Source organism: Mus caroli, unplaced genomic scaffold (genome assembly GCF_978045245.1).
Source record: "Mus caroli unplaced genomic scaffold, Mus_caroli_1 scaffold_18, whole genome shotgun sequence".
NCBI lineage: Eukaryota > Metazoa > Chordata > Mammalia > Rodentia > Muridae > Mus > Mus caroli.
Window position 1 is genome coordinate 81264600 of NW_028227273.1, and position 17839 is coordinate 81282438.

General features: G+C 45.6%; 2 protein-coding genes and 1 pseudogene across 22 annotated transcripts in view; 2 read left to right on the forward strand and 1 right to left on the reverse strand.

Moving 5' to 3' along the window:
- Afdn (afadin, adherens junction formation factor) overlaps positions 1 to 8440 on the reverse strand; it is a 146719-nt gene extending 138279 nt beyond the window's left edge. For all 19 annotated transcript variants that reach the window (XR_015045980.1, XM_021150044.3, XM_029471162.2 and 16 more), the window contains exon 1: positions 8195 to 8440. Coding sequence is in view for 18 of the 19 variants with exons in the window: in XM_021150044.3 (XP_021005703.2) it covers positions 8195 to 8299 (105 nt within the window). In the remaining variant the exon portion in view is untranslated. The remainder of the gene's footprint in view (positions 1 to 8194) is intronic.
- Positions 7251 to 17839, forward strand: part of LOC147000554 (uncharacterized) — a 129237-nt gene continuing 118648 nt past the window's right edge. For all 3 annotated transcript variants that reach the window (XM_085833223.1, XM_085833224.1, XM_085833226.1), the window contains exon 1: positions 7251 to 7688. In XM_085833223.1, the coding sequence (XP_085689349.1) occupies positions 7496 to 7688 (193 nt within the window). In that variant the 5' untranslated portion in view covers positions 7251 to 7495. The remainder of the gene's footprint in view (positions 7689 to 17839) is intronic.
- Positions 12540 to 13300, forward strand: LOC147000555 (transcription factor BTF3 pseudogene; annotated as a pseudogene).

Below are 17839 nucleotides of genomic sequence, written 5' to 3' on the forward strand. Positions count from 1 at the left end.
CAGCATTTGTCAATGCAAACTCTTCTATCTTGAAAACCAGAGATCTTATGTTGCATTCTCCAGAAGAGGTCTTCCCAACCTGGAAACAACTTATGGCACATTCCTCAGCACACAGCTGGACTCCTCTGGAGCATGTTCTCAGCCTATTTCTCTTACTAAGATGCAAGCTGGTTTTATTTTTACTCACTATTTTACACAGTGAGTAAAAGATCAGGATCTGCCTAACTAGTTAGCAAACTCCAACAAGTTCAAAAGGGCAATAAAGAAAGACAGTTCCACCCAGTCCATTCTGACACTACCTAGAAGCTAACAGAAGCAATGCCAGTGCATGCCTGCTGGCCTGCTGTACTAACAGCCAGTCTAAGCCATGGTGTTCAGGATGTTTGTTCTAACTACAATGTAGTTACATTTACAAGGAAAGCATATCAGATAGATAGATTAAATATATGTGAGTGTGTGTTTGTTTTCAAAGTAAAAACTTATCGGTGTAATCAATCAATGTCCAAGCCTCTAAATAATTTCATTCCTGACACAGACTTATAAACTTGAGTCATGCAATCTCATATTTCTCAGCTTTTAGGCTCAGCTTACATTAGGAAACTACTCTATAGACCTGTAAGCCTTTTGCTTGTATGCTTTTCACTTTATTAAGTACATTCACTCTCCATATTATGTGATATGGGTCATTCACATATGCAAAACAGTGAATTTTTTTTTTGTCACTGTAACTAGAACAAAATCCAAGCCACTAATAGGGGGAAAGAAATCTAAGCCAGATAACCTGAGACCAGCAAATTGAGTCAAGTGCCCTTGCTAGCTCTGACGACTTTAACCCAGTTCTGAATTCCTACATGCGTGGGATCAAAGCTATTTTCTTTTTTTTTTTTTGTTTTTCGAGACAGGGTTTCTCTGTGTAGCCCTGGCTGTCCTGGAACTCACTTTGTAGACCAGGCTGGCCTCGAACTCAGAAATCCGCCTGCCTCTGCCTCCCGAGTGCTGGGATTAAAGGCGTGCGCCACCACGCCCGGCTCAAAGCTATTTTCAGAACTCACATTTTTCTGGGTTTCATAGTATCTGCATGCACAAAATAAGGTGTCTTGAGGATAGGGCATGAATTTAAACGTTACATTTATTTGTTCAATTTATGTTACACCTTATAAACACAGTCTACTTGTAATTCTATACAATATTTTTCTTATGCCTGTATTTTTGCTACAACCTGTCATATGAGGTCTTATGTTGATTTTTTTTCCACTCAGACTGTTTTAGATTCTGCAGCATTTTGGATTTTAGATTTCAAATTGAGCAGAGATAAGAAAAATGTGCTCGTGAATAAAGAAGGCCCATCATTGATAACATGCACACACTGCAATCAACTCACAGGTCTAGAGACAGCAGTAAGCTGACTACCAGGGGATTTTTAGGCCTCCATGGAATGTCAGTGATAACACTTAACCCGTCAGGAACTGATGAAGAATCAATGGGATGCACAGAACATACTCCTTAGTACCTCTCTTGCAAGTGTAAATGCAAGCCAAGCACATAGGCATACACTGCTCCTGGACCCAGGCGTTATCTAGGTAGATGAGCCGAATCCGCACATAACTCTGCCAGGAAACTAATAGAAACCCAAACCTCTGAACAAAACCAATAATCTATCTAACATGGACACAACTTTAAAATACTAAATCACGGTAATTGTATTTTATTCATAATAAAGGAAAGTAAGTTTATATCAAAATAGTTGTATCATTTTCTGACATTACCCCAGAGTTCAAGTCTAGCAAAACTGTTTGAAAGCAAGTTAAACCAATGCCACCAGAACAGTAACCAATGTTTAGCAGTAATGCTCCGCAGACTACAACTACTCAATTCACCCATAATAACATAATGATGTGTTTCTTAAACTTCCACCAACCTGGTACCATCTTCTAATATGGTTCCCTTTTTATTCACTATGAAAGATACTTCTACAGATATTCTACTGCTGTCATTTAATTACAAAATTCCATAAAAATCTTGCAAAATGTATATTCCACTGGGCCAACAAACTGCAAAAAGTTATTTTCATTGGTACAGAAAACAAACTAATGAATTAAAACCAGTCTAAATGAAGTAGTTAGCACTACCACCAGTACTGTGTCTAGGTGGTCAAGCCTCAGCTCAAGAGGGGTAAGTCAAGTCTCCAAGACTGCTACAGAGCAGACTGTGTGCAAAGTTACAACAAAGCACTCAGGAAACAAGGAGCTCACAGAACAGTTCACTCTCCAAGGTAAAGTGAAGAAATGCTGTCATTACAGGGCTAGTACTATGGCCTCTGCGAAATTAGACACTGCCAGATGCCAGCTTCTAATTCTCAAACTCCTCTTCCGGTCTGATACAGAAAATTTCTCAGGACTTCAAGAAAGATTTGTGATTCTGGAGAGCAGCTATTGGGGATATTTGTAGGAGGCAAGTGACACCTATCTGGTTGGTATATTTGAAAATAACAACCTGAAAGTTATCTGTGCCAAGTGTATAGCAGTCATACCAATTAGTCAGCTAGCATGCTGTAGGATTATAGAATTGAAAAACTGGCTACCATGAAAAAATATTTCCTTGTCAAAATTATTTTTTTCTCTTCTTCCTATTATAGGTTGTTCCGATTTTCCCTCTAGAGTCAAAAGGTACCTAAGTATATGTTTGATAGTGAAAAATGGGGTATATCGATCAAGCATTTGAAATGGAAATTTAAGGGTTCTTTGGAAAGTCAGTGTTTTGCTGGGGCAAATAAGTGAAGGAACACTTCGTTTCATTAAAATGGACACAGGTGTGAAAGACTAAGGCAGAGTCTGAAGGAATGTTTCGCTGAAGCAGACACGAGAGAGGATGTTCTGTTAAAGCAAGAACGTGAAAGGACACGTGATGAAGGATTCTTCGCTAACAACATGCAGGCAGTGGTCTGCCTTACATTGCTTAGTTGAGCTGCATTTGTCAGGACCCAGAGAGAGAGATGCACCATAAGTGCTGTTTCTTGCCACTTCAGCAGACTCAGACTGATTGAATGCAGGTCCTGAGGCAAGACCCTTGAAGGACACATGACGTTTGGAGAGTATAAATAGGACCCCACAGAGTGCCAGAGAGCTTCACTTGCTGGTACAACACTTCGCTGTGCAATGCTTGCAGATCTCGAGTCTTCGCTGATCCTCACTTCCCTGAGAGGCACAGCTGAGAACTTCTCCTAGTGTTCCTGCTGGTCCTTCCTGCTGACTGGAGCCAAGGCTGTGGCCTAGCTGTCTCTCCTAGATAGTGCCACCACTGCTGACTCGTGTTAACTATCCTGACTCATCTGAACTGGACTGCTGGTGTATCCATGAAGTGTTTGCCTGTGCATCAAGCTGCAGCTGCCTGCTAACCTGTGAACTGAACTGCCAATTTCCAGACAACACAGATGGGAGTTGCTACAAAGTACCTTTCTAAACAGGTCCACTTCCCCCATAACCTTTCTTTTCTACTACCTCTGGTGGGTAGTGGGCTGTATAGGAGGTTAAAGCGTTTAAGAACCATCATTAAAATAGGATTTGAAGAAATTAATGTTATAGGCATTGGCAGTTCTCCTACTTCCACTTATGTGTGAACTTCAAACAGAAATGCAAGATATAAAGTATTTACAAGTTAGATGTTCAGGAAAACAGGTTTTAGCAGTTCAACCATCTAACAATTACACATTAACCTGTTAAAATATCTCTGGACATCGCTCCTGTCTAAAGGAAATACAGGGGAAAAGAGTGGAACAGAGACTGCCCCACCTGGGGATCCATCCCACATGCAGACACCAAACCCAGACACTATTGCTGATGCCAAGAAGTGCTTGCTGGCAGGAGCCTGATACAGCTGCCTCCTGAGAGGCCCTGCTAGATACTGACCAATACAGATGCAGATGCTCTCAGCCAACCACTGGACTGAGCACAGGGACCCCCCAATAAAGGAGATAGGGGAAGGACTGAAGGAGCTGAAGGGGCTTTATCTGGCATCAATGGGAGGAGAGGCCCTTGGTCCTGTGAAGGCTTGATGCCCAGTGTAGAGGAATGCTAAGGCAGTGAGGAGGGAGCAGGTGGGTGGGGGAGCACCCTCATAGAAGGAGGGTAAGGGGAGATGGGATAGGGGTTTGCAGAGGGGAAACAGGGAAAGGGGATAACATTTGAAATATAAACTAAAATATCCAATTAAAAAAATACTTTGGATAATGCCATCATCTGAAATTGTTTTATGTACATAAATTTAGATAAGAGCTATATAAACACAAAATTTACATCAGTTATTACAGGACATAAAGACTTTAGAGAATCATAACAATCACTACAGGTCAATAAGCTAAGGAAGAAAAAGAAAGCCAAGTATACACATCTATACTCTTAGCACTGAGGATGCTGGGGCAGAGAATCCCTAGCTGCAGGAGCGTCTGAGCTCCTCAGGAAGACTCTGTCTCAAACAGTAACAGTAAAAGTAAACACTAGCAGAATGACTGAGCACGGTGGTACAGAAGCACTCGGGAGGCAGAGACAGGCAGATTTCTCAATGTTTAACACCAAACTGGTCTACCAAGTGAGTTCCAGGACAGCCAAGGTGGTTATACAGAGAAACCCTGTCATGACAGAAAAGGAAAAAGAAAAAGAAAAGGAAGAAAGGATCTATGAATACTAAGGCTCACCAACAACTACCACCTGTTTCATTTATAGTCACAGAAAAAAAAGATTTTCATCAGGACCAATACTTGAACTACAACTGTTACCTTCAAAGTTTTCAAATATAAATCGGTTGCATGACAAAGCACCATCACCCCTAAGTGTCAGGCTGGAAGACAGATGGAGCTATAATAAGCTATGCAGTTACCACCTCTTCTCCTGAGCACTTCCTAGTCCACCTCTCGTGGCAATCTCCATGTTATTTTTTGCACACATCTTTTGTAATATCATCACATTGACTTCTCAAAATTAACCAAGGAATTAGAATGAATCATGTTCACCTATAATAAAAAAACATGTGGGTGTACACAAATTCTGGGTTATTTCTCCCCAGAGGCAAAAAGGCAACAATGAATTAAATAAATAGTGAATGACTAAAAAGTATCTCATAAAGCTAAAGTCAGTAACTTAGCAAAGTTTATCAGCATAACCTTTATGCAAAAGTCAGAATAAAACAAATTTTTACTATGTGAACAATTTTCAATGAATTTTTATAAGTTTTTTTTTTGCCAGGAATATTCAATATTTCTTTCTTTATGCTTACTAAGTACCAACTGTGACAGACAGCAATTGTGCAAAGATAAATATTTCATTTCTTGCCTTGTGTAATGAAGAGGGAGAAAGAAACAGTAATTCTGATGACAAGTCTAGGTAAGGCCTGTGGATGACCAGAGAAGACTTCTTAAACAGTACTGGAAAATAACAAAGATTCAAAGGGGCACTCTCCCATTATAAATCACCAGAAATCCCTAATTTCAAAGCCCTAATTTTAAAAGGAAAAAGTCCAGTTATGCTTTGAGAAAATGTTTATCAGTTTCTATAGTGGGCACGGTATTAATTGAGTTAACATCAATCTCCCAGTCATAAAATGTTCACGTTGAGTTTAGACTGTTAACTCTTATTTTCAAGAAGTACACAAGTCCCAAGTTAAGGACTGACTGAAAACTGCTCAGCAACACCTTGCTGGTTCCCAGAACGGGCTCCCTTTACACAGAACTGTGAGCGTGAAGGGAAGTGCAGGCTTAACCAGGATGATGCATTTTCTTTACAGGTAAATGTAACCCACAGAGACTCATCAGTGGCTATCACCGCCAGACACAACCAAGTCACAGGTGACACTCAACACTGTACCAAAATAAACAAACAAAAGAAAACACTCATCATGCTCTCACCAACAAGCATAAAAGACTGCCCAATTAAACAAATACAAGGCTTAAACCTGCCCACAAATCAACTTCTGCAGTGAATCTTTTCAATGGTCACTGAACATCTATCTACAGGGGTTGGTGTACTTCTTATCCTCTTGTAGAAAACTGCTTAATTGTAACAGCCAAATGGAATAAGAAGCAAACAGAGGATGGTAAAACTGTTTGCAGATGCAGCTCAGACACAGCAGGTTGCAGCGACTGGTCTTACACTACTGATAGAACTCAGCTTACTTATATGAGATAGTGTGCTAATAAAAAACTTAGCTCCAAATTGAATAGAATAATTTTAATAGTACCCAAAGATTCTCTAAAAAACAAAATAGAAAATGTGAGCTAGCCATTACATAATAAATAGACATTTTGAAAACAAATTAATTTCATTATGAAAGGCTTTCAATTACAAGTTGTTTCTAAAAATAGAAATGTTCAGATGTAAGAGAGGATAATGAAAAAGATAATTTCATTTAAGTCCTTAATTTTTTTTCATTGTCTACACAACTCTTTACCTGCAGAAAACTGGGGGGGGGGGGGGGGAGCATTCCACAAAACATGCAACTTTACTGTCCATCTCTCCAAAATGCTAGTTTCAAGTGAATGCTTATAGAATAGAATCCACTTAAATCTAAAATATTTAATTTAAAATGTTTTAAAGCTAACTCCTCAATTTAAGACTAAAACACTAAGCTGTTACTTCTCAACAGAAAACACATCTTTTCTTAATCAGATAAGAACTCTGGGGGAGGGGGAGGAACAAGGGAATTCACTTGACTAGCAATATTTTACTTGCAAAGTTTATCCTGCCATTTAAAAAAAAATCAAGCTAATTATTCTGAAAGACAAAATAATACTGAAACTATATTGATTCACGGCTCCTTTCTAAAGAGTATGGCTATGAATGAACACTAACTACACAGTAAATTTGCTTACTAAAATACAACTCGTAAAATCGTTACAGAAGATGAATTATGAATCAGGAGTAACTTAACATCCACCGGTGTTCAAATTGGCAACCTGAACCTAATAATTTACCTTAGCTTGTCAAATAGGGATCGAGAGAAAGGGCTCTAACTAGGTCAAGTGTGCTCACAAGAAGGTGCGAGGGAAGGAGAGGAAAACCTGCCTTCCTCCACCGGCAAAATTAAGTCAAAGGGGGAAAGTCAATCTGAAAAGACTGCTCAGATCTACCAAATGTGTGTTCGCGGCTAAGCGCTGGCTGCTGTGTTTCAGCAAGCACCTCTTAGGTTTCAAAGCCAGAGCTATTTCCAAATCCGGCACAAGTCCTGGGTAAAGTGTGGGGTCGCGTGGAACAGGTCTGCCCACCCACAACTTAACCAAACGCCCTTTGGCCCGCCCGCTGTCACGGGAGGCTTCCCCGAGGCATCCCGCCGGCCACGGTGCTCCTCCAACAGTCTCCCCGGTACCAACCGGCTGGCTGGATACCTGCCCTCACCCCACCCCCAAGATCGTCCAGGACTCTTCCCGCAGCCCCGCTGCGTACCGCCAGCGCACGGGGCTGGAGCAGGGGTCTGCCCGCTGCGCGCCACCCGGCCCCGCTAGGCTAGAATGCACGCGCGCCGTGGGGCGCACGGGGCTCACACCGCCTCGGGCACCGGCCGGTCACGTGGCCTCGGAGGGGCCGAGATCCGCGTCCCGACCGTAGGAAGACGCCATCAAAGAAACCGGCGGCAAGGAGCGCACCCCGCAGGGGAAGGCCCGCGGCCTGCGTGGGCCGCGACGGGGACCGGTGCGCTGGCAGGTAAGGGCCGGGAGGGCACAGGTGGGTCGTGCCGCACAGGTGGGCGGCCAGGTGCAGTCCTGGGCGCAAGCGGGGCCTGAGGACACAAGTGCGCGCCTGGAAAGGATGCGGGTGACACAGGTGGGGTCTGAGGACACACGTGGGTGGCCAGGCGGAGTCCCGGGGACACAAGTGCACGTCCAGGTGCGTCTCCGCGCGCAGGTGGCCGGCCCGCCCGCTGCGCCGGCCACCAAGCCGCCCTGGACCCCGCCCGGGCGGCGGGGCACGGCAGGAGGCGACAAGGACGAGCGTCCCTAGGGTCCCCGCTGGCCAGGACGGTGGGCGGAGGCCGAGGGGACAGGGCCGCGGGCGAGGGCGGGTCCGCGGGCCGGCGGGCGGGCGGGCGGGCAGGCCAGCGGGGGAGGGGCGGCCGCGGGACCCCACCGCGCTCTGCCTCCCGCGGCCTCCGCGTCGCCGGCCCGCGCGCGGGCCCCCTCCCCTCACACCCCGGCGGCGGCGGCGCTCACCTCGGTCGGCTGGCTGATCTCGAACAGGTCCAGCCGGTTGGCGTTCCAGTGGTGAATGATGTCGGCCAGCTTCCGCCGCTCTTCGTCGCGGCCGCCCGCCGACATGATCGCGGCCGCTCCTCCCCACGGCCAGCCGGGCCGGAACACCGCAGGCCGCCTCGCCGCCGCCGCCGCCGCCGCGCGTCCTCCGCCGGGCTCGGCCCGCGTCCGGCCCGCGCCGCTTCAGCCCGCCTCAGCCGCGGCCGGTGCGCCGAGCGCCGCCCCCCGCCCTCCCGCCGCCGTGCGCGCCCGCCCGCCGTGCGCGTCCCCGCGAGCGCGCGCCGCGCCGGTAGGTGCTGCCGCGTGGTCGCGCGCGCGCGCGTGCGTGCGTGCAGGGGCGCGTCGGGTGTCAGCGGGCCGCACTCGCTCTGTGCCGGAGGCGTGAGTCCTCACCCGAGCCGCTCGGTCCTGCGGCCGCTCTGGGTCCGCCCTGGGCAGGCTCAGGGGTGGCGGACGAGCCGGCGAGCGGAGGGGCGGCGCCCTGACGGGCGGGGCGACCCGGAGCTGCAGAGCGGGATGGACAGGTGGGCGTGGGCTGCGCGGCCGGCGGAACTGGCCGGCCATCCCGCCGCGGCCCTGACGCCTGGGCTGCGCTGGCTGCTGGGGTCAAATCCCAGCTGACCTTTCTCCGGAGAAAAGATAAATTATTATGGTTGTGTGTGCGCGTCAGTGCAAATATTTTCCGAGCCCTCCTCCGGCTCTGGGTGCCTTTTGGATCCCCCGCATTCCTCAGCCCCGGGCAGGGAGCGGCGGCGCCCTTTGTGTCTCCGCGGAGTGCATGCCACCTCGGGGAAAAGAGCGAACCTGAGTTAGAACGAACGGGGAGAGAGAGACACTAGCGTGAGTTTTGTTAATCTTTTAAAGCCTCCCGGTGAACCTAGAAACCCAAAAATTAACTTGAACAGCAAATGCTCTGGGGTTTAGAGAACGTTTGTTTCTTTGTCTTTTTCATTGCCTCTTCCGTGCCAAAAATTATCTGTTCGCTGGAGAACACATCCGGAAAGAGCTGTTTTCCCCTGTTCATCCAGGTAAAATTGGTGTTTGGCATGCTCTAAGGGAAAGCCTTCACCGGAGCTAAGAGAGCAATACGCTGTATTTGACATGCCCTCTTTATTTCTGCTCTCTCTCCCTTTTCCAGTGAGAAGATGTGTTTTCTCTCTACCAGTTAGATTTCTTCTTTTGTCGGAAAGAAGAGCATCTGTCCTCCAGGCTGGGCTTTGTCTCCGTTTGCTCTGCAACCGCACTAGCGCAGCAAGGCTACATAAGGAGGCTTTTCAGCAGAGGAGCCTGGTGTTGAGCTGGTGCCATGGGGAATGAATTCTTCTATAGACCCCTCGTCCTCTTCTGGAAGTTAAAGGGGGGCGATTTGAAAAAAAAGCATATGTGCATGAATGTGTCTTCCCGTCCTAGCATTTTGTGCCTTTGTGCCTTTAAAGTCCCTGTGCTTCTGAGTGGACTCGACTGTCAGTGCAGCTCAAGGCCCTCACTAGCCTCCACACTCAGAGTTCCCCTGACAGAGCCAGTGTAAACTGGTTTTCACAGCATGAGCTGTATTCCTGCTGAAGAACTGGCTTTTACAGAATTTGCAAAGCTAGCAATTAGACAACTAACACCCATGCCACTGTGTTGTTAAAGGGAAAAGTCAGTATTGCTAGAGACCGAGAATGGATCTCTGCAGCGTTGTTTTTATGGGAAGAAATATGTATGTAAAGAAGCCAACAGACAGTGCAGGGCTAAATCCATGTCCGCTGCCCTTGGTTTCTGGTTTACTTTAAAAAGCTCCATCTGCATCATCTTGACAAGTGAACCAGTTCCCAAAGTATAATGCATTGTAAGTATTTAGTATATTGATAACGGCTTGAAATCTACAGAATACCTGTGATTTTTCTCACAGCCGAAAAGACCCGAACTATTATGTGTTCAGCCAAGGAGAGCTTTAGGCTGGCCCACTATCCCACTAATCCTCATTGTTTGAGACGCGGCGATAAATGGGGAGTGGTAGGCCAGGCCTGTGTTCCAAGAACAGGGAGGCGTGGCAGGAGGATGAGGAATTGAAGGTCGACCTCCTAGAAGTTCAAGAAAAAGAAAAGGGAACCAAAACAATGTTCTGAGTCATGTGTTGTGATATCCATAAAAGATGGAGGGGATGTGGGTAGCCATTGTAGAACAGCCTACGTCTTGAATATGAAGGGGACAGGTGCTTAAGCCAAAAGATTCCCAACGTTCATGAGGTCCTAGGTTCTTACGCTTAAAGATACTCAGATGACAGTAAAGATGAAACCCTGATCTTCTTTGTCCATAAGCATGGTGACTGGTCACAGCTGACAACAGGATGTGGAAAAGGAAGAAGAGCCTGAAAGCCCCCTGAGCTTTGTTAATCACGTACAATACAGACACAGATTCAGTGAAAGACTGTATGTGAAGTCAAACAAGGCTGCACTAGATGAGGCTGACTGTAATCCGGTTAGTCGGTTTTTGAAGATTTAAGTTTCCACTTTATACTTAAGTCTTGATCTTCCCTTTTAAAGGTATTAAAATATGTTAGTTGTATATTAAACAATAAGAATCATCAGTACTGAGCCAAGCAGTAGTGACACACGCCTTTATTCCCAGCGTTCAGGGGGCAGAAGCAGGTGAATCTCTGTGAGTTCAAGGCCAGCCTGGTCTACAGAGAAAATTCCAGGACAGCCAGGGCTACACAGAGAGAAACCCTGTCTTGAAAAACAAACAGAAAAACAGAAAACATCAGTACTTGCATAATGGGGAAAATAGGTGAGAACAAATAAGTTAATAAACATTAGTTTTCCTTCCCTTTTTTTTTTTTTATTTTTTTGACAGTCTCATGTTTTTCAGACTGACCTTGTATTTATTATGTAGCCAAAAATGACCTTGAACTCTGATCCTCCTCTAGACCTCCAGAGTAACAGGGCTGGGGCTTTGGGGGTAGGGCTATCTATATGCCATCACTTCCTGCTTGTGCTGTACTGGGAATTTGAATACTTGGCTTCCTGTATGCTAGGCAAGTACTCTATCAACTGAACTATATCCCCTTTGAAATTTATCTTCAGTAAAGTATTCTTAAAAACAAAAATTCTACTGGGGCTGGAGAGATGGCTCAGTGATTAAGAGCACTGTCTGCTCTTCTAGAGGTCCTGAGTTCAATTCCCAGCAACCACATGGTGGCTCACAACCATCTGAAATGGGATCTAATGCTCTCTTCTGGTGTGTTTAAAGACAGCTACAGTGTACTTACACATATAAATAAATCTTCAAGAAAATCTCCACAACCAACTATATGTAATAAACCCTTTTCTGCCTCAGTTTGCACAAGCCCCAGGAAAGAGAGACCAGAAAGATGATGAACACATCCCAGAAAAGTAAATGACACACACAGCAACTGTTGTCTACTGATCAACAGATCATTTGACTCCCAGTGACTTCAATACTTTGGCAAGTTAGTAGAATGTTGAAATATTTCAGTTCTATACTTATAAAAATCGGCTTACAAACCATGTTAATAGATAAATCAACTCAAAGGATGGTCTTTAAAATGTAAAGTTAAAGGATGTAATAAAGTCACAGGCAGAGGCAGCCCTAATGTAGAGATCGTCTTCCACAGAAGCCCCTACATACAAAAGCTATTCTAACTTGTTAACCTTAAAGACCAGACAGCTAACTCCTTTTCGGAACCTGCAGGCTAGAAAGCTCAACGTTGATTAGTTTCTTTATGCAAGGAACAAGGGAAGGGAGAAAAGAAGGGTGGGAGGGAGGAATTCTAGATTAGGTTTCCATGGTCGTGTACTTTACTTAGAATCTTTCTACCCTGTCATATTTCTAGTGCCTGATATTTAGTTACATTTAGAATTCCTCGTAAAATTTCCAGAAAGCTGTCTTTATAGAGAATTGTGATAGAAAACAGTCGTAGAAGCAGGGAGTGGTCATGCCCTTTAATCCTACCAGGCAGATCTCTGTGACTCAGGCCAACCTGTCCACATAGTGAGTTCCAGGGCTACAAAGTAGGACCCTGTTTCAAAAGAGTGACGTGACAGTGGAGCTTGATGACAAATGGTTAGATCCACTACATAGTGTTAGTATGACTTCACCTTCTTCCTGGTATGGATAGACAGGAGCTGCCAAGGCAGTAGTAGAGTGTATCTACCTGTGTTCAATACCCAAAACTGAAAACATAAAAATAAAATGCTGCCAAGATAAGCCACATGATAAACCTTATTTCCACACCAAATCTTTACAAAGCCTCCACCAGTACTAGGAAGACATTGCATGCATAATGCATACTATAAGAATAAACCAAATTGACTTCCGGCCTCCCTCTAGCTGCCATCTTGCGTCCCCGCGTGTGTGCGCCTTCTCTCAGCTGGTCTGCCCGAGACCCCCTAAGCGTGAACCTTAGTTCCCCGCGCAGCGCCATTTCCACTCCGACAAGATGAAAGAAACGATCATGAACCAGGAGAAACTCGCCAAACTGCAGGCACAAGTGCGCATTGGTGGGAAAGGAACTGCTCGTAGAAAGAAGAAGGTGGTTCACAGAACAGCCACAGCAGACGATAAAAAACTGCAGTTCTCCTTAAAGAAGTTAGGGGTAAACAATATCTCTGGTATTGAAGAGGTGAACATGTTTACAAACCAAGGAACAGTGATCCATTTTAACAACCCTAAAGTTCAGGCATCTCTGGCAGCAAACACCTTCACCATTACAGGCCACGCTGAGACAAAGCAGCTGACAGAAATGCTTCCCAGCATCCTCAACCAGCTCGGTGCAGACAGTCTGACTAGTTTAAGGAGACTGGCTGAAGCTCTGCCCAAACAATCTGTGGATGGAAAAGTGCCACTTTTTACTGGAGAGGATGATGATGATGGAGTTCCTGATCTGGTGGAGAATTTTGATGAGGCTTCTAAGAATGAGGCAAACTGAATTGAAGCAACTTCTGAAGAAGGTGATCCTTGCAGAAATTACAGGAGCTGCTATTTTATATCATGACTGCTTTTTTAAAATTTTTTGTTTATTATGGATCTGATAAAATCTAGATCTCTAATATTTTTAAGCCCAAGCCCAGCTCTTTTCAGTTTTCGCTATACCTAATTCATTCTTTGCAGCAAATAAAGCTGAAGAAGCCTGGGAATAAAGTTTGGAAAGGGTTAATAAAATTCTTTGCCTAGTTAAAAAAAAAAAAAGAATAAACCAAATTTATCAACTTATTTTGTATGTTTTCATGCACCTAAAAAAATTTTAAAATTATACATATGTGTAATATTTAATGTGGGCTATATAAAGAATGTATGTGTGTATTTAATTTTGCTGGAAAGTTGATATTCTAAAATGTAAATTCCCATTAAATCTTTTTTTTAAAAAACAAGATCTCTGTATGAAGCCTAGCAAACACTAGGCCCTGGGTGATCTGAATGAAACTCACTATGTAGACAAGACTTGCCTTGAAGTCTTAGAGATTGCACTTACCCGTGCCCCTCCCTGCCCCTGCCTCCTGGTGTGAGTATTGAAAGTGTGCAGTACCACACCTAGCTTTAAAAGGTGTGGCCCAGACTGGCCTCCACCTTTTCAGCATAGTCTACTGGCATGAGCCACACAAGCCACAGATTTTATTTTAGAAGGAAACAGAACATATCAACTGAAAAGAAAATGCCATTGAACAATGCCTCACCAACAATAAAAATAAGAGAAACAAAAGGCAGTGTTGAGAAATGCCTTGTTCATGAAATTCTGAAAGTGTGCCTAAGAATGTTCCCTAAGAGAAACCTCTTCTAGCCGGGCGTGGTGGCGCACATCTTTAATCCCAGCAGAGGCAGGCGGATTTCTGAGTTCAAGGCCAGCCTGGTCTACAAAGTGAGTTCCAGGACAGCCGGGGCTATACAGAGAAACCCTTTCTCGGGGGGGGGGGGGGGGGGGGGGAAGAGGGGCGGGAGGTGGGGGAAGAGACCTCTTCTTTAGCTACTTGCATATCTGTAAATTAAAAAGCAAACAAACAAAAAGGGTTTTGCTTGCTTTTGAAAATGCCATGCCAGCCGGGCGTGGTGGCGCACGCCTTTAATCCCAGCACTGAGTTCGAGGCCAGCCTGGTCTACAAAGTGAGTTCCAGGACAGCCAGAGCTATACAGAGAAACCCTGTCTCGAAAAACCAAAAAAAAAAAGAAAAGAAAAGAAAATGTCATGCCACTTAAACATTTATAACGTGCTATTGACATTTTAACGCCATGAGAAGTGGAAGCTTGACTCTGGCCTTCTGTTAAGATGGTGTTGTGAATACAGTGTTGTGAATATGTGCTCTGAAGTGCTCTGCCACTGCCACATACTTGCCCTAAATAGACACCAGGAATAAGGAGGACATGTGGATGTCCAGTAATGGAAGCAACTGGGATGTGGCTGAGCACCTCTGGCAGAAAGGGAATACACAACAGCAAGAAGGCGCTCGAAGGGGGAGTCCTGCTGGGCATCGCAACCTGTCCAAACAGATCCTATACAGGGCAAGGCTCTTGTTGGGTGGGGAATGATGGTTAGAAGTGTTGTGGAGAAGAGAAAGCTCCTGCCAAGTGTAGCGTCCAGCTGTGATTATATAAAGCTTTGCACCAGAAGAGAAGCCACCAGTGCAGGCGTCTGACCAGTAACTATGCTAGCCATCCAGTGCAGCATCTACTCAGTAACTATGCTAGCCCATCCAGTGCAGCATCTACCCAGTAACTATGCTAGCCCATCCAGTGCAGCATCTACCCAGTAACTATGCTAGCCCATCCAGTGCAGCATCTACTCAGTAACTATGCTAGCTCATCCAGTGCAGCATCTACTCAGTAACTATGCTAGCTCATCCAGTGCAGCATCTACTCAGTAACTATGCTAGCCCATCCAGTGCAGCATCTACCCAGTAACTATGCTAGCCATCCAGTGCAGCATCTACTCAGTAACTATGCTAGCTCATCCAGTGCAGCATCTACTCAGTAACTATGCTAGCCATCCAGTGCAGCATCTACTCAGTAACTATGCTAGCCATCCAGTGCAGCATCTACTCAGTAACTATGCTAGCCCATCCAGTGCAGCATCTACTCAGTAACTATGCTAGCTCATCCAGTGCAGCATCTACTCAGTAACTATGCTAGCCCATCCAGTGCAGCATCTACTCAGTAACTATGCTAGCCATCCAGTGCAGCATCTACTCAGTAACTATGCTAGCTCATCCAGTGCAGCATCTACTCAGTAACTATGCTAGCCATCCAGTGCAGCATCTACTCAGTAACTATGCTAGCCATCCAGTGCAGCATCTACTCAGTAACTATGCTAGCCATCCAGTGCAGCATCTACTCAGTAACTATGCTAGCCCATCCAGTGCAGCATCTACTCAGTAACTATGCTAGCCATCCAGTGCAGCATCTACTCAGTAACTATGCTAGCCCATCCAGTGCAGCATCTACTCAGTAACTATGCTAGCCATCCAGTGCAGCATCTACTCAGTAACTATGCTAGCCCATCCAGTGCAGCATCTACTCAGTAACTATGCTAGCCCATCCAGTGCAGCATCTACTCAGTAACTATGCTAGCCATCCAGTGCAGCATCTACTCAGTAACTATGCTAGCCATCCAGTGCAGCATCTACTCAGTAACTATGCTAGGCATCCAGTGCAGCATCTACTCAGTAACTATGCTAGCTCATCCAGTGCAGCATCTACTCAGTAACTATGCTAGCCCATCCAGTGCAGCATCTACTCAGTAACTATGCTAGCCATCCAGTGCAGCATCTACTCAGTAACTATGCTAGCTCATCCAGTGCAGCATCTACTCAGTAACTATGCTAGCCATCCAGTGCAGCATCTACTCAGTAACTATGCTAGCCATCCAGTGCAGCATCTACTCAGTAACTATGCTAGCCATCCAGTGCAGCATCTACTCAGTAACTATGCTAGCCATCCAGTGCAGCATCTACTCAGTAACTATGCTAGCCATCCAGTGCAGCATCTACTCAGTAACTATGCTAGCCATCCAGTGCAGCATCTACTCAGTAACTATGCTAGCCATCCAGTGCAGCATCTACTCAGTAACTATGCTAGCCATCCAGTGCAGCATCTACTCAGTAACTATGCTAGCCATCCAGTGCAGCATCTACTCAGTAACTATGCTAGCCATCCAGTGCAGCATCTACTCAGTAACTATGCTAGCCATCCAGTGCAGCATCTACTCAGTAACTATGCTAGCCCATCCAGTGCAGCATCTACTCAGTAACTATGCTAGCCCATCCAGTGCAGCATCTACTCAGTAACTATGCTAGCCCATCCAGTGCAGCATCTACTCAGTAACTATGCTAGCCATCCAGTGCAGCATCTACTCAGTAACTATGCTAGCCATCCAGTGCAGCATCTACTCAATAACTATGCTAGCCATCCAGTGCAGCATCTACTCAGTAACTATGCTAGCCATCCAGTGCAGCATCTACTCAGTAACTATGCTAGCCCATCCAGTGCAGCATCTACTCAGTAACTATGCTAGCCCATCCAGTGCAGCATCTACTCAGTAACTATGCTAGCCCATCCAGTGCAGCATCTACTCAGTAACTATGCTAGCCATCCAGTGCAGCATCTACTCAGTAACTATGCTAGCCATCCAGTGCAGCATCTACTCAGTAACTATGCTAGCCCATCCAGTGCAGCATCTACTCAGTAACTATGCTAGCCATCCAGTGCAGCATCTACTCAGTAACTATGCTAGCCATCCAGTGCAGCATCTACTCAGTAACTATGCTAGCCATCCAGTGCAGCATCTACTCAGTAACTATGCTAGCCATCCAGTGCAGCATCTACTCAGTAACTATGCTAGCCATCCAGTGCAGCATCTACTCAGTAACTATGCTAGCCCATCCAGTGCAGCATCTACTCAGTAACTATGCTAGCCCATCCAGTGCAGCATCTACCCAGTAACTATGCTAGCCATCCAGTGCAGCATCTACTCAGTAACTATGCTAGCCATCCAGTGCAGCATCTACTCAGTAACTGTGCTAGCCCATCCAGTGCAGCATCTACTCAGTAACTATGCTAGCTCATCCAGTGCAGCATCTACTCAGTAACTATGCTAGCCCATCCAGTGAGGGGATCTGATTCATCCGTCAGGATGCTCCCTTAGCCACAGCTTTCCTTATAGCAAGAAAGAAGCTGGGCAAAGAGAGTACTGAACATAACAGAAGCTAACAAACCAGGAATTCCTAAAGTACACGAAGAGACTGGGTGCCAAAAGACCTTCACAATCAGCAACCTAGAGAGAAATTCATTCCAGAGGAATGAAAATCATGTTCTGGAAAAGAGCTTACAAGTAAATGTGTTTTAGTAACCTTAAAGGAAAGTATGAGAAGATAATGTGGCATCTAAGAAATTGTAAAGGGGGCAAGCTGGGAATGAATAGTGGGGCATACTTAGGAGTACCAGCTCAAGGCCAACCCAGACTACATAGTCTTTGTCTCAAAAAGAAACAAATTAGGGCAGTGGTGATGAATACCTTTAATCCTTGCACTTGGGAGGCAGAGGCAAGGGATCTCTGTGAGTTTGAGACCATGTTGATGATGTATAGTCATATTATGTGTCAGTCTCCCTCAGTGA